Source organism: Mercurialis annua, linkage group LG7 (assembly GCF_937616625.2).
Source record: "Mercurialis annua linkage group LG7, ddMerAnnu1.2, whole genome shotgun sequence".
Lineage (NCBI taxonomy): Eukaryota > Viridiplantae > Streptophyta > Magnoliopsida > Malpighiales > Euphorbiaceae > Mercurialis > Mercurialis annua.
This window is the reverse complement of record NC_065576.1, coordinates 32,959,880-32,977,463: the sequence shown is the minus strand read 5'-3', so window position 1 is coordinate 32,977,463 and position 17,584 is coordinate 32,959,880. Positions and strand designations below refer to the sequence as shown.

General features: G+C 39.6%; 1 protein-coding gene across 6 annotated transcripts in view; it reads right to left on the bottom strand.

Annotated features, from left to right (window-relative positions):
• The window catches only part of LOC126656073 (fatty acid amide hydrolase-like), a 51,778-nt gene that overhangs the window by 19,828 nt on the left and 14,366 nt on the right, over positions 1 to 17,584 (bottom strand). For 5 of the 6 annotated variants that reach the window (XM_056103666.1, XM_050350543.2, XM_050350542.2 and 2 more), the window contains 3 exons: positions 2,601 to 2,676; positions 2,415 to 2,486; positions 335 to 389 (listed from right to left, as the gene is read on the bottom strand). In XM_056103666.1, coding sequence (XP_055959641.1) covers positions 335 to 389; positions 2,415 to 2,486; positions 2,601 to 2,676 — 203 coding nt within the window. Of the gene's footprint in view, positions 1 to 334; positions 390 to 2,414; positions 2,487 to 2,600; positions 2,677 to 6,066; positions 6,773 to 17,584 lie in introns of those variants that run through there. The other variant, XM_056103667.1, reaches the window with a different exon arrangement.

Sequence of the window (17,584 nt, the reverse complement as noted above, 5' to 3'; positions counted from 1 at the left end):
AACGTTATTAAAAAAATTCGCAGCCGACCCTCAGAGCCTAAAATGCCACATGTCCGTAACTGACTGGCCAATGTGAATCATCGAACCTAATATGTTAGCACTGAGTTCGCCAATAACTAACGAACATGTAGCATTTTATGTTTGGAAGGTCCGATATAATTTTTTTTATAATATTAGGTACTTCCATCGGAAAAAAAACTTATTAGAGTTCAAATTTAAAATCGAACTAAGCATGAATGTCCAATTTATACATTTGGCCATTATTTCATCAACTATATTGCTATATCGGGGACACTCCAAATTCTTAAGATGAGTAAAAAGTTTAAGTTCTCACCGGGGGAATAGCAGACAATTCTTGCGATGGAAGTTGATAACTAATAGCTGCATAACTAAGAACATGGATAAAAATAAAAATCAGGAAATGAACATATAGCTTATTCTAATTTTAAATCGAGATATCAAAACCTAATTTACAAAAGTTAAGGTCTTTTGCCACTTTTTGTGGCCTTTAATATACATATTATTCATAAAAAAAATTAAAAAAAATTATATCAAAATTTTAACACATACATGTTATTTCACTAAAATATAGTCATGTATTATGAATATGAATAATTGCTTACCACTGTTTTTTTCACCTTTTTTTTCTCGCTCTTTTTTAAATGCTAATTAAAACTTAATCGGCATCGCAGGAGGTGATTTGGTGCGCGATGTGATTTGGCCAAACTTAAAACTTAACTAGCACCGAAAGATTTTTGCCAAAAATAAATGGCCAAAATTACCCCCCCATTCTTTAATCTCCTTTTTTATAATAGATAAATGACATTTTAATATATATTATCAGTTTTAATATTTTTATCTCTGATGTTTTCAATCCTATATATGGTTTTTTTTCCTCTCCAAAAATGGAGTTACCAAAAATTATCCAAGAATTGTCTCTCAACTGTTGGATTTACAAACCTCAGATGTCTCGCATTTTGTTATGAGTTTGGAATTTTTACAACCTCATTTATGTTTTTAGATTTATGATAAATTAGAATTTTTTTTTTATATTCTTCACCTAAGTAAGAGACTAAAAGTAAGAGATTTGAAAATGCTTAATTTGAAAAAAAAAAGTATTAGAAGCATCATGTGGAGATTTGAAAATGCTTATTTTTGCGTGCTTTTTAGCAGAATAATTTTATTTCAGGAATGTTATTTTCAATTGCTTCAATAGGAATGTTTTTATTACAAATATTAAAACCCGTCTTCTGTCTTTTCGGATTTAAATTTTTATAAAAATTTGGAATGTATCTTTTTGTCTTAACTTGTTCTCTCCTTCCCCATACTCGTAATTTTAAGTTGCATAAACCCTTTTTTATGGTATAAAATATAATTTCATTAAAGAAGGTGGCGGCAGATTCAGAGATATATTAAATATTATTAATAATTAATTTATATTTAATAAAACAATTATTGTTATTTGTTGAATTTATTAAAAAAAACAAGTTTTTTTACTATTTATAACTTTAATGTCTATTTAATATATATGTAAAATATGAAGGATTTATTTTGTTATTTAGGTGAAAAGAGGTCAGTTTCATGTTGCAATGTACAATTGAAAGTCGAAAATGCGAAATAAAATGTTGTTGAAAAATTACAATGTCGGGATGTTATTAAAAAAGAGTGTTTATCCCATGCATTAGTTGTGCCATGTCATATTTACAACAAGTCAATAAGCATTTGCGATAGAGAATTTTTTAATTATTGTTTAATTTTTTTATCATTAATTTTTCCACATGTCTAACGCATCATTGGTTTGCTGTACAAATGACATGACGCAACGGTTGCGTGCGAAATTTTTTTTTAAAAAAAAATTTAAAGGTGAGTGGATAATGAGATATTATGTCTATATTGTTTAATTATAATTATAATTTTGTAAGTGTTTTTTTTTTCACTACAAACTGTTAACTCCAGCTATAATAGCCAAAATAGCAAATTATAATGAGACCTCTCACATTTGTTATAATTAACAACCTCTTTTATTTGAAAATCAAACAGTACGGTCCCTCACTTTTGTTTCCGTCAAGGATTTAGTTCTTTCGTCCATTTTTATTGTAAAGTCAACCGAGTCAACAGAATTTTGACGGTCCTCTATTTTTGTTTCTTTCAACAATTTAGTGCTTTATTTTTGTTTATCTCAACGATTTTGTCCCTCAAATTTAAAAATTAATTTACCCCATAAACTTTTAACTCCATTGACTAATACCAAAAATAACCGAGGGACTAAACAGTTGAGGGAAACAAAAATGAAAAAATAAGCCGCTTGATTTTTAAATAAGAGGAACTTTAATATAAATTATAATATATGTAAGAGGTCTCATAGCGATTTGTTCAAAAGAAAATTTGAAAACAAAATAGAAGAAGAAACAAACATGATAAATGCATCCTCTATGGTGCCTGATATTACTCCGACCATCCCAACCGTCCAATTAAGAGGAAGAACACTGAAGAAAATTGAGAAAAATATTTTCAGAAGACTATAAAAATATGTAGTAATTTAAGAAATTATTAAATTAAATGAAGAAAAAAGATAGAAAAATATTCTCGCAGTGTCTTGCCCTGAATGAGGTGTACGGCCAAATGTTGGCTTGAAACCCACAACACCACAAAGAGCTGCTGGCATTCTAACAGAACCTAAAATGTGAAATATGTAATCATAAAAGATTAGTATGCGATTTGACTTTAAATTTAATAGCAGGCCAAATAAAATTTCTCATTCCTATGATAATTAAATCGAATTAAGTAAATATTTTAATAATAAATGAATAATATATAATTATTAGAAAAAATATTTTCAAACATTGATTTTCAAAAATAAAATAAAAGTAAAACTAAAAATTTAAAAAAAATTAACATAATTTATTTATTAATGTTATATATTAACAAAAAAAATAGATAAAACTAAAATTGATTTACAATCATAGAAGTGTATTATTAGTTTAAACCGAACCGTCAAAAAAATACTTTTTTAAAAATTGAATAAAATTTTAAGAATCTGAATTTTTTAAATTGAAAAGGATCGGTCGTTTTGGTCGATTTTTCCGTTATATTTGATAATTTTAGTTCGGTTTAAATTGAAAATTAAATAAAAAAAATTGATGCCTAAAACTAACTGAACCGAAAGTTTAGTTTTCGAAATTGAACTGGACCCGTCGGTTTGATCGGGTTTTCAGTTTGATCAATAATTTTGGTTCAAATTATTTTAAAACTTTAAAAAAATCAGTCTCAACTCAAATAAATATACAATTTTTTTATAATAACAAATTGAACCAAATTCAGTTCATTTTCGGGTTTGGTCTGAATATATCAGATTGGTGTTTTAGTGGATTTCTCATATACCGCAAAAGGGCTATTCGAAATTATGGACAGCTTAGTGGATTATCATTATTCAGGAGATTTGGAAATATAGAGATGTAATATTTTGAAATTTTTGATTTTAAAATTAAGTTACGTGTCACAATTTGGACGATCGAAATTATAAAAAATGATATTTAAATTTAAATTGAGAATCTAAATACTTTGGGAAGCACATTTGGATCATGAGAAATTCATTTGGTAATTTTTGTTTGGAAAGTAAATTTAACTGGGATTAAGGAAAATAAAAAAAATAAGTAAAATAAAAATATAATAGCTTATAAGTTCCGGGATAATATATCCACAATATATTTTTAGAAATCTATTCGGAAAATTTTATCGAAAAAGAAAGGATTTTAAGACAATAAAAGTTGAAGGATTAAAATAAATAATTTTCATAAATCGTTATAATTTTTCTATAATAACAAATTGAACCAAATTTAGTTCATTTTTTGGAAAAATTCTTAGATGAATCTAGTCCACCACGTAGGTTTATGAACCATCCACAAATGATGTGAAAATTGTCGGAATTTTTGTAGCTCACATGATGCCGAATCTGGTGACCAGCGTGAGATATGCCCCCCTAAGCGGGGCCCAGGCACATGGGCCTCGAGGTCCAATGTGCCTGGGGGTGATCCAACGAGCGGAATTAGTATGTTTATATATTTTTTACGGAAATAGAAAATTTTATTTTCAATAAATAAAATAATAATAATAATAATAATATTCAAGGATTTGAGAAAAAAAATTGTTATAAGGTATATAATTTTGAATTTATTAAATAAAAAGGTAAATATATGGAATATAAATTGTGAATTATAAAATAAGTTTATAGTTCTCAGGTTTATAAAATGAGGAAAAAGTTAAATTATCGTTAGATGATTACAACGATAATCTTAATAATTTATGTGGTAAAATTGTTTACAACAATTTACAGATAAAAAATTTAAAAGAAAAAAATAATTATCGAAAATAGATTTAAGTAAAAGACATTTTTATTTACGTCTGTCTAGAGTCAATTCTAAAGTTAAAAATTTAATAATTTGGTAATTGATTTTTCAAATTGTAATTAGATCCGACAACTAGTCAAGCTATCAGGTCGGAGGACTAAAGAAATTAATGGAGCCGACGAGAGGTATTTTATTTTGAAAAATAGCGGTCACTATAAATTTGCATTTTACTTTTGAATATATTATTACTTTTAAAATGTTTTATACCTTTAATTATTTACTTAAATCACATTATATATCGTAGTATTTCATATAGTATTATGAAAATCGAGATAGATGCGAGGAAACGCACTTTTCTATTGGGCTACAATAGGATGTGTGATCATCATTATTGATTATCTTATAATTAAGTATATGATTTATATTAGAAATTGATTATCGATGAAATTGAAAGTTTTAGGCGACAACCTAGAGTCCAAGGCGACGGCCTTTATATAATCGGGAGTGATCTGAAGCGACAGCCTAGAATCCCGATCAGGAAAGACTTAATAGCAATGGATCTATTGACGCACGGTCTGGAAAGAATTAATAGCACCGTCAGAACTTAATGATATCTTGGAAAAACTAATATTATTTTGAATTCTGGTGACAAGATTTCAGAATAAGAATTGGGGTTTAAGGCTTCAATCGGATGAAACAAACTATGTATTCAGAGTTTGTTTCGATACGAGATTTTTGGTCATGACAAGAGACATGCGTCTTTTTCAGCAAAAATAATCTACTCCGGCAGATAAAATACATATATAGTTGTTTCATCCGGATTGTGTCTTGTTGGCTTAATATTGTATTTTTCTTTCTCAGATTGTACCCTTCAGTATATATAAACTCTGGGGTTATTCCACGTTTTTTGCAATTTAAGCACATACTATCATTTGTTGCAAATCTTAGCACAACCTTTCAAATGTTTTTAAATTCTAGTCTACGTCTGGTTTTAGGCCATTGAAATCCAACGTGACTCGTCGGATTGCCTCGTCAACGCCAGCATGGCCTTATCCATTCGACATCGTTTTGGAGTATTTCTACCAAATAGCACGAACTAACATTTTGTCTTAAATATTAGCACAACCTCTCAAATATTATTAAATTTTAGCCTAAAACATGTTTCTGACTATTAGAATCACAATTAACTCTAACATCACAACTATAAATTCGCAACACTAAATTCACAACCATAAATTCATAAACTCTAACATCACTGTCAGAGATTCACAACCTTAACATCAATACTATAAATTTAGAAGCATACAATCTTTCAACCAAAACATCCAACAAAATTTTAGAAAAAGATGTCGGAATCAGATGTCTGATCCACATCAAAATCTTAAATTCAAAAACAAAAAATTAAAATAAGTAAAATAACTAAATTAATTTAGTACACGATAATTTTTATAACAGAATGATGTACCTATAAAGCATATTTTTGTTTAGAGTACCTAACAAATTTTTATAACATAAATTCACACTACATATAAATGTGTATTTATTATACTTAAATGTGCTCATCGGATTCCAATAGCCGGAACGGGCTTTAGGTTAAAATTTAAAAATATTTGAAAGGTTGTGCTAATATTTGAGATAAAATGTTAGTTCGTGATATATGGTAAGAATAATTTAAAGTGACGTCGTATAAAGAAGGTCACGTGGACGCTAACTATAAGAGTTGTTGTAATGTTGTTTTTTTGTATATTTATTTTAAGGCCAAATAGCCTGATATATATACAGAGATGTTCATCAATTGATTGGCTGATTACAAGGGATTTTGAGCTATCATAGTGATACACTGTTCACTAAATACATAAGGGAATAAAATCAAATCTTAAATTGTGGGACTGATTTTTGGCTTTGAGATTGTTTGAGCCAGGGGAAGCATAGACAACCAAATACTCGTAACTTCGCATAATTTGGTGATTTCTGAAATAAAGCTTCATAAGGACATCGATCATTCAACAGAGAAGTAGGCATTCGGTTGTATAAATATGCAGCGGTTTCGATAGCATAAGACCAATATTTGATAGGAAGACCAGAGTGAGATAGGAGTGCTCGCCCTATAGCAAGAAGCTGACGATGCCGCCGTTCAGCTGTCCCGTTTTGTTGCGGAGTGTGAGGAGCGGTTGTGTACCAACTGATACCTTTTGTAGCAAAATAATGGCGCAGAGCAACAAATTCGCCTCCATTATCAGAGTAAAAATTTCTGATTTGGCTATTAAACTGTTTTTCCACTAATGCTTGAAACAGTGGGAATATGGCAGCAACTTCGGACTTGGCTTGTAGCGGATAGAGCCAAACATATTTTGTGAAATGGTCCACAAACAAAAGATAATATTTATGACCATGAATGGAGGGAGAGATTGTCGGTCCCCATACATCTGCATATATATAATCCAAACAAGAAGAACTGTGAAGTGATGTTTCAACAAATGGCAACTGTTGGCTTTTATTCATATCACACGAGTTACATGAATTTAAATGCCGAGTTGTACTCAATGGCAGCCTAAATTTGGCGATTAAACGAGAGCAAATAATTTTGTTCGGATGACCAAAACGATTATGCCAACAATCAGATGATGTTTTTACTCCAAGATGTGCAACCGGCTGAATGGACACCGGAGGTGGTAATTGGAGTTGATATATTCCATTTTCACAGCGGCCGTGAAGAAGTCTCACCCCTGTTTCCTGATCCTTCACAATAAAATGATATGGGTGAAATTCAAAGAAAACTTTGTTTGCCTTACTGAATTGATGAACAGATAATAGATTACGATGTGCAGCCGGAACACATAGAACATTCGATAATGATAATTTGCGCATAGGATGAATAATATCTGTATTACCAATATGAGTAATCTTCAAACCTGATCCATCAGCGATATGAACTTCATCAGGTCCTTCATATTCTGAGTGGACAGAAAGATTGGCAAGATCAGATGTAAGAGTGTGAGATGCGCCAGAGTCAACCAGCCATTGATTGTTATCAGGAGTCCGAGTGGGTGTTGTGGCATTGGAAGCTGTAAATTGGTATTGACGGCATTGACGAGTTGTGTGGTTTGGAATTCCACAAAGTTGACACACCACAGATGGACGAGGATGGGACTGAGGACCACCACGATAATTGTTTCTGCCTCCACGTCCTTGATTGTTGGATGATTGTCGCCCATGTTGATTGTTGGAACGATAAGAGCGTTGTAAAGGGCGATTTCCTGCATTAGAGGAATAATTACCTGGACGGGAATGGTGGGTGGCATTATTGGCAGTAGCAACAAGATTAGCCGTCTGGGTTTCAAGGCGTTTCGAATATGCCTCTTGGGCAACAAGAAGATCATGCAATTCTTCGAAAGTGATTGATTTTTCACGAGCTCGAATTGGGGCTGCGATCTCTCTATACGCAGCACCCAGCCCATTTTGGACATATAATGTCACATCGTCATCGGAAAGAGGTTTGTCAATGACTGCTAGCTCATCAACTTTGGCCTTGATGGAATGGAGAAAGACTGCAACGGTTTGATCTCCAAGAGTGGCTTGAGAGAGATTTTCTTTGAGCTGCATAACTCGTGTTCGCGAGCGATTGGCAAAGAGGCGGGACAAGATTGTCCAGGCATCTTTTGACGTTTGAGCGGCTGAAACCAATGGAATTATTTCAGCGGAGAGAGATCCGAGAAGGGCAGAGAGGATTAGCTTGTCCTGCCTAAACCAGTGAATATAGGCATCAGATAAAGGTTCGTCATTAACTAGAGGAGGTGGTGCAGTATCACCGTTGAGATATCCGATGAGATCATATCCATAGAATAAGGAGATGACAAGATTTCTCCATGATGGATAATTGGTAGAGGTTAGAGAGAGGGGAATCTGTTGATGGCCATTGATGGTGATTAGAGTAGCACCAGAAGGTGAAGCAATGGTGGAGGTAGGGTGAGAAGAGGTGGAATTAGATTGGTTGGCCATTGGATCAAAAAAAAAATTGTCGTTAGACAGTGAAAGCTCTGATACCATATAAGAGTTGCTGTAATGTTGTTTTTTTGTATATTTATTTTAAGGCCAAATAGCCTGATATATATACAGAGATGTTCATCAATTGATTGGCTGATTACAAGGGATTTTGAGCTATCATAGTGATACACTGTTGACTAAATACATAAGGGAATAAAATCAAATCTTAAATTGTGGGACTGATTTTTGGCTTTGAGATTGTCTTGATAATACTAACAAGGCAATCCAGCGAAACACGTTGGATTCCAATATCCGGAAACGGGATATAGGCTAATTAATAAAAACATTTGAAAGGTTATGTTAATATTTGAGACAAATAGTAATATGTATTTGTTCGCCTGGAAATATTCCGGACTCGAATCTTTGAATTTATAATCGGGATCGGTTTGAGGTTTGATACTTTAACGAACGTATGCAGATATTCACAGGGCTTGTTTGGTTAAAAACACTTAACCACGTGATCTAAAAAGTAATAATCTGGGAGTCACGGACTCAGGCGAGATTAATACCGAAAACTACTCCTAAATTAAAACAATCCGGAGATTGCGAGATAAAAAGCACTGGGCTTGGTTTTTGATTGATTGATTTGTTGATACAAAAATAATGAAGCTCTGAGCTATTTATAGCCCCTCATAATCAAAACTCCTAATTCGACTAGAACTAAAATTCTAATAAGTAAAATACTCCTAACGAGTTACAAACTCCTAATAAGAAGAAAAAAGCAATAATTAAAAGACTTTTCGTTGGGCCTAAATCCCCTGTAAGCCCACATGAAGCTCTTATCCAACAACTATTTGGGCCGGTGTAAACAATGCCCCCAACAAGCCTGAAACATTTATTTTTGGGCTTGTTCTTCACTTAATCCTCCCTTTGACGCTACCAGGCCCATCACTAAGGCCCAAATCATTGCAAAGAAATTTTAAAGGGGTGCGCATCCATAAACCTTTCGGTACCCCCTTTAAGCCACGTCATCTCCAGCTGTTCTCCATGATGCCACGTTTTGGCCCCACGACCTTTCGGCTTCTTCTGATTTTGTCTTTTAACAAAAATTTCATTTCATTTCATCACTTACCTACTCTTTCTGCATTTATCCAGCTTTCTCTCTCCTCAGAAACCTCAAGTGATTCACCAAGTCTCTTCTGGTAAGTTTTCGCCCTAACTTCTCCTGTCTTTGATTCGCCTCTTTTAACCGTTCGCCTAACTGAGGGCTCTCCATTTTCTTCAGTTATCATGGCTGCCCCCAACGATACCATCGCCTCCCAAGTGACCGATAAGATTACTGAGATCCGTGCTGCAGCTCCGAATACCGACTTTCAGGTAATAATAAGAACTAGTGACAATCAAGAATGCGTCGGTCCAATTCTTGTCTCGCCCAGCCATCTGTGCGATATAGCCACCCCATTTCATGAAGAAGTGCCACCTCGTTTTTCACTCCCTCACCAATCATCTGTCTGGGTAAACACAATGTTCAGAAACTGGCCGACCGAACACAAAGGGTACCAAGATTGGGTAAATAGATTAAAACCCCATTTCGGCCAATTATGGAAGGACGTCGGCATCTATGACATGATTGGTCTCTGTAAGGCGAGCAGGCCTATCGCCAAACACTACATCATGGGCTCCTCACTTTTTTGGTCTACTGCAGTCCACTACTTCTGCTTCAAATTCGGCATGATGACAATTACTCTGCTTGATATGGCGGTCATGCTAAATATCCCCATCACTGGCGAACGCGTTTCGCCCAACCTGGACGCCGAAGTCCCCCAGTTCAAACTAACGAAGGCTCAGAGAAGCTATGGTCCCTTCGTCAAGCTTTTTATGGGCGAAGAACATTACAAGCCGGATACCCGAGAACACATCGCCTTCTTGGCGTTCTTCATAGCAAAATTCGTCCTTTGCACCTCTTCCTTCAGAGTTACCACAGATTGTTTCACCTTAGCTTCCGCCCTTGCTGAGGGCCGAAAATGCAATCTTGGAGAATTCATGCTCGCCCATCTATACAGGAGTTTGAATGAAATCGCCCCTCACGGAGACAAACGGATCTTCCAATGCCCAAGTGGTCCATTATGGGTGTTACAATTATGGCTGGCTCTTTATTTCCCGGAACTCTTTGAAGTTGGTCCACAAATAAAAGCCGAACTATGCGGTTACCAATTGATTGCTGCCGGTACTCGCCTCCCCCATGTACTAGACGTACTGGAAGTTTTCACCAACTCAGTCAGAACTTCCGAATTGTTCTGCCCCATTCTGTCCCTTCAATATCCCCCTACTTGGTTGTATCTCCCTTGGGATGGCGCCGATTCTGAAGAAGCAATGGCCGATCCTCGGTTAAAACTCGGCGGTCAAAACTGGGGTAGCGCCTTAAAATCACGAAACCTAATCGCTGGGCTGGAATACAACCGCAGTAGCATTGAAGCATACTGCCCAAATTATGTCGCCCATCAATTCGGCTATAGTCAAGGGATTCCCTGTCCTTTATTGATCTCCGTCAATAATCGCGGGACCTATAAACCTTCTTTAGAAAATTACCCAGACCTCCAATTTATCTGTCGCCTAAACCGAGCCTATCTTCCCCCCATTTCCGAAATCTCTCGCCCTTCTTTATCAATGATTCGGACACTTGAGTATGAAAGCTGGTGGGCTTCAGTCGTAGAGTCTTATTTCGACCTCTCCCCCAAAGAAATCCTCAGTCTTCATAATTTTTCATTGCCTCCTTTATCACGAAACCCTACTCATGCCGATCTATTTCTTTTGCAGGCACCAAAACGTCCGAAATATGAAGGTAATCTCTTTCATCTTTTCGAAATAGCTAAATTCAAGCGTTTCTATAAGTTCAAATATGACCCTTTAGATCGCCCTGGTATGAACCTTAGGATGCAAAAACATAGACGAATGGCTAGGGCAAAATATGATGAAAAAATGAAGAAAGTGTGGGAAGAACATTACGAACAAAAATACTCTTATGAATTTTATCTTGCTCATATTCGCCCTAAATTTAAATATAAGAGCCCACCAGTACCCAAAGTTAATATGTCCACCGTTGATCAAATAAAACTTCCCAAGAAAAAATTAAAAAGGCGAAAACCTGAAATAACGAGTGAAGGCGTAACATATACCGGCATCAGATGCCCTTCTGATGTCGAGGCGATAGCCGAACTTGTCCGAATTGGCTATAATAGGATACCAGGTAACTTGCCTATTTTTTCATTTATTCTTATTGAATTCGCCCTCTAATTTTGTTGCTTTTCTCAGTTGGCGTTCCTAAGTGGGGTAAGGGAGATGTATTCGACACCGACGGCGAGGAGCGCTCTGAACCTAAGAGGGCGAAACAAAAACGTCCTGCCAAGAGACCCTCCAAGAAGGAGCCTAAAACGAAGAGGGCGAAACAAGACACATCGGGGTCCCGGATGTTCGACCCTGCACTTGTTGAAGCCCCACTCACCAGACCTTCAAGCGCGCAATCTTCTTCTCGGGGTGATACTGAAACGGCCGAGGAGCTCACTGGAGACGAGGGCCGATCAGTGGAGCCGGCGGTTTTTCAGAAGTCCGATTCCACGGTGACACCTACCGTGTCCCAGATGCTGGCGTTTTCGCCCATGCCGACGCTGCTGTCTCCATTGAGCTCGTCTCTTGCCAATCTGCCGGCAAAGCTTGCTTCCAAGACTAAGGTACCTCATATTCGCTTTACTTTGCTTCAATAGTAAAGTTATCAGCTGATCTTTTATTGTGGTCAAACCTGGCAGATCCCTGACGACACCGCTGGCTGCGACGACGTTGCGGCGAAAGCTGCTGCTTTTCTGGATTCTGACAGCGATATGGATGATTCGCCTGTCCAAGAAACTGAAGTGCCAAAAGAAGCCAAAGGCTCTGAAAGCTGGGGCGATCATTTATATGCTGTTTCTGCTTTAAAGTCCCAAGGCGTCTCCCTCTTTAAGTCGCCTAAAGATGTTGAACGACTACAAAAATCGGCGACTGCTTTGGCCGACGCTCCTCCAGAAGTCTTAAGTGAGAAGGCTCGTAGCGCTATGGTCAAGCTGTCGGCCTCGCTCCCCGCTTTCAAGGCCATTTATGACGAGTCAACATCGATACAATCCGAGCATGACAAACTCTTCGCCCAAGAGAATGTTGTCAAGGAGAAACTGGATGGGCTGAAGTTAAATGTAAAATCGGCTGTGTCAACTCTTACGTCTCGCCGGAATCATGCCAAAGAGCTCCAGGAGAAGATCGCTGCGATGAAGTCTGAGTTGGAGGCGGAAGAACAATCCATTGGCGATCTTGAAGTGGCGATGGACAAGGACTTGCTTGAGGGTATTGCTGTCAAGAAAGATCGAAACGCCCTGAAGCAGAGTCTTGCGAAGATGAAGTCAAAGGTGGCAGACGCTCGCTCTCAATTCAGCACTCTCCGTAGTGAGATAGGCGATATGTTTAGTCATTTTTAACATTTTAAGTCCAGAACAATTTTACAATTTTGTATGTTAATTCTGAATATTAATACCCTTTGGTCGGCCTGGGGGCCGTATATGGTTTTTGCAATTTCAATGCTCATTCGGCCATCGAGCCGAAAGTTTCATTTTCACATTTGCGCCTTGTTTGATTATTTTTATATTATCGGCCCATAGTTAGTCCGATACGAAATAATATTATTAAGCTAAAAAATAATTACAAGGTGTTGAGAAAAACGGAGAATCCGTTGAAAAAACTCAACTGATGTGAAACGCCGAAAAAGCAAATGGTACTACCAACTGATCGGCGTTTTCCTATATTCGCCGCATACTCTGTAAACTGTGACATTCCAGGGTGCTCGGCGGGAAATTACAAACAGCACTACTCTTCGCCGGCTCCAAATAACTGACGGTCTACGCCCTCCCAACAGCTCGGAACGTACTTTTTCAGGAACTGACCGTTGATCGCCCTATCGTGTTCTTCCCCATCAATATCTGCCAACAAGTAAGCACCGCCTGTTAACTTGTTGACCACGATAAAGGGGCCTTCCCAGTTCGGGCTCCATTTGCCAAGCCGAGTGTCTTTGTGGCCGATAGACAAGACTGCTTTCCATACTATATCGCCCACGGAAAAAGCTTTCCGTTTTACCCGTTTGTTGTAAGCTCTCTCGACCCTTCTTTTCTGGGCTTCTAAGTGGTCTAACGCCGTCAAACTTTCTTCGTCAAGGTCCAGAGAATCTATCACCATCTTGTCAAAGTAATCTTCTTTGGACAATTCGCTTTGGTATCTGCGGCGAGTAGACATGACGGTCAGCTCCATTGGCAACATCGCATCGTAACCATAGACCAGTCTAAAAGGCGAGGTCCCAGTAGCCGACTTCTGACTGGTTCTATTCGCCCAAACAGCTTCTGATAAAAACACATGCCATTGCCTTGGGTTTTCTTCAATCATCTTTTGAACTATGAGCTTGATGGCTTTGTTCGTGGCTTCGGCCTGTCCGTTGGCCTGGGCGTAGTACGGTGTTGAGTGCAACATCTTTATCTTCATTTGGGAGGCCCACCAACTTATATCGCTTCCTGTGAACATCGTCCCTTGATCTGTGGTTATGGACTCGGGCAAGCCGTGTCGGTGGACGATGTATTCTTTGAAGAACTTGATCACCGCTTCTTGTGTCGGCGACTTCAAAGGTTTAGCTTCGACCCACTTGGTGAAGTAGCAAGTGGCGATAATCACAAAAGTATGACCATCAGACGAGCCGGGGTATACTTTCCCTATCAGGTCGACCGCCCATCCTCTGAATGGCCAAGGCTTGATAATGGAGTGCAGGTCTTCGGCCGGGACGTGTTGTATTGGGCCGAATTTCTGACAGGCTTCGCATCCTTTGGCATATCTTATGCGGTCTTGTTCCATTTTCGGCCAATAAAAGCCGTATTTATGGATGAGCCACCTCATTCTGGGGCCCGCCTGGTGGGCGCCTGCTATACCTTCGTGTACTTCGGCCATGGCCAGCATCGCCTCTTTCGGACCGATGCATCTGAATAGTAGCCCTTCAAAGCCCTTCTTATATAACTCGCCGGCTAAGACCACGTAATTAAGGGCTAAAGTCCTCAACCTCCTATTTGTGGCGTCTGGGTTCTCGAACCACTTCAGGAGCTCGTCCCTCTAATCTTGGGTGACGTCCAGCTGGTAAACCGAGAACTGTCTTTCGTCGATCGTGATGCCCCCGGTGTGGAGATTTGGTGTTTCCCTCTCTATGGCGTCGAATTCTCGGTTTACCTTGTAACCGCTTCCGTGCTGAGCTAGGTCGTTTGCAACGCCGTTATCGGCCCTCTCCGTGTATTCTATTCTCGTGTCTTGGAAGCCTTTGATCAGGTGTTTCGCCTTGTTGCAATACCTCACCAATAGCTCGGACTCGCATTTAAATTCTCCTGTCACTTGTTTAATGACTAGCAAAAAATCTCCTTTTACACTGATCGCCCTTGCCCCTAGCTCGGCTAAAATCTCAAAACCGAATATGAGGGCCTCATATTCCGCTTGATTGTTGGTACATTCGAACTGGAGTCTGAATGATAGCTGGTAGGATGCCCCCAAGGGTGTGACGATGTGTACTCCCGCGCCTGCCCCCTGGCTTGTCCTGGATCCGTCGAACCACATCTTCCACACGGCGATGTCGAAGGACGTGATGTCTACTCGACCAGGTGTCTCTTCCTTGAGGGTAATACCAGGGTGATCGGCCAAGAAGTCTGCCAATACTTGTCCTTTTACTGCTCTTTGAGGAACGTACACCAATGTAAACTCGGACATTGCAATCGCCCATTTTCCAATCCGATTCCTCAGGTATGGCTTCGATAAGATATACTTAATGATATCGGTCTGGGATAATACATACACAACGACCGGCAACATATAGTATCGCAGCTTGCAGCACGTGAAGTACAGGCATAGACACATTTTCTCTATGTCGGTATAACGAATCTCTGTGTCCGTCAATCCTCGGCTTAAGTAGTAGACTGCTCTTTCGACCCCATCGTCCTCTTGGGCGAGCATACATCCTAGGGATTCGTGCGCAGCCGATAGGTATAGCAACAACGGCTTATTCGGCTTTGGAGGGGTCATGACCGGAGGTTTCGCCAAGTAACCTTTCAAATCGTCAAACACCCTCTGTTGCTCGTCCGTCCATATCCACTCGTCGGTCTCTCTTCCCCTCAGCAAAACACTCCAGCTGCGAAGTCGGCCTGCTGTGTTTGCTATGAATCTTCTTAAAAAATTGATTTGACCGATGAGCCTCTGGAGCTGCTTCTTGGTTTTGGGTGGTTCAGCATTGATAATCGCCTTGGCTTTGTTCTTATCTATTTCTACTCCCCGCTGGTGAACCAAGAAACCCAAGATATTTCCGGCCGAAACGCCGAACGCGCATTTCAGAGGATTCATTTTTAACCCATTACGTCGTATACGCTCGAAACCTTTCCGGAGATCGGCCAAATGAACTTCGCCGGTGTTTGATTTGATTACGACGTCGTCGATGTAGACCTCAAGGCATTCAAGGCCTCTGAACATCTTGTTCATCGCCCTCTGATATGTTGCCCCTGCGTTTTTCAAGCCAAAAGGCATCACGACCCATTCGTACGCTCCGATCGGCCCGGGGCATCTAAAAGCCGTTTTGGAGATGTCCTCCTTGCTGATCGGAACTTGGTTGTACCCAGAGTGGGCATCGAGGAAACTGAGTATCGTGTGTCCAGCTGCCCTGTCAATCAGCATATCGGCCACGGGCATTGGGTATTCGTCCTTGGGCGTGGCCAGGTTTAGGTTCCGAAAATCAACGCATACTCGTAGCTTCCCGTTCTTCTTTATTACTGGTACGATGTTAGAGAGCCATTCGGTGTATTGGGCTTCCCGAATAAACTTGGCATCTTCCAGCCGCTTAATCTCATCTTGTATGAGAGTATCCACTTCCCTGGACATTCGCCGGGGAGGTTGCCGAAATGGCCGAAATCCACTCTTTAATGGAAGCTTATGTTCGGCGATATCAGGATCAAGGCCCGGCATTTCCGCGTACGACCAGGCAAAACAGTCGCGGAACTCAATGAGTAGGGCGATCAGTTGCTCTCTGAATCCTTCGTCCAGTCCTGCGTTGATGTATATGGGTTTAGGCGATTCATCTGTCCCCAGATTGATTTCGAGGAGATCGTCCTGTACTTGGGCGGGGTCATCTTCTAACTTCCCGGTTGCCAATCGTATGTCCCCAATCTGCAGCGATCCTGTTGGGTCTTGCTCCTGGTCCTCATAGATGCATTCGGCCGAATCAATATCGTACAGCGAGGTTAACTGTCTAATTTTCTCCCTCAATTCTTTATGCCGCGCTATCATTTTGAATCTTTGAGGATGGTGGATCGGCCTTTGCCCCCGAGGGTCACTGATACCGGCCGATCCGAGTTAACAAGCAAGCGGGGAACGCTCGTTTCCCCTTTCGAACTAAGGGATTGTATGTTACGCACCTCTTCATCGTATAAACGTGCTTCGAGTACGTTATGGTCCTCGCCGAAGGGGTTGGGGTCACCCTGCACAACTTCGGCCTCGCCGTCATCTCGCCATATGAAGAGCATCTGATGCATAGTTGAGGGTATACACATGTTGGAGTGTATCCAATCGCGGCCGAGCAATATGTTGTAGTTGCTCCGGGCATTGACCACGAAAAACCCTTCTTCGGTTTCTACTCGCCCTACCTTAATTCTGAGGGTAATGTACCCCTCGGCCGGCGTCTCGCCCCCTGCGAAGTCAGTCATGTAAACGTCGGTCGGGTCAAGCTGATCCCGTGTTATGCCCAATTTCTTGAGCATTTTCGCCGGTAGTATGTTGACGCCAGCCCCGTTGTCGATGAGGACTCTGTTAATCGACACCCCGTTTAGATCGGCCTTGATGTATAGCGGCCGAATATGCCTGGTCATCCTTGTTGGAGGTTTACTGAGGGATACTACCGCGGTATCATCGGCGCTATCTCCTTCTGGTACGATTACATCGCCTTCCAACGTTGCCTTCTGCCCTGGTTTACTTCTGTATGAGTTGGGAAGCGTGACCACTTTCACTCCGTATTCGTCCCTTACCACCGGGACCCAGGCTTTCAACATGCCTTTCTTGTGCGAAACGATGACCTCGCGGTCTTTGGGCAATCTTGCTTTAAGCTGGCCATCGTGGTGCGATACCAGTACGTCCTTGTAGGACGATCGGCCGCTGGAATCTTTGTCCTCCTGGTG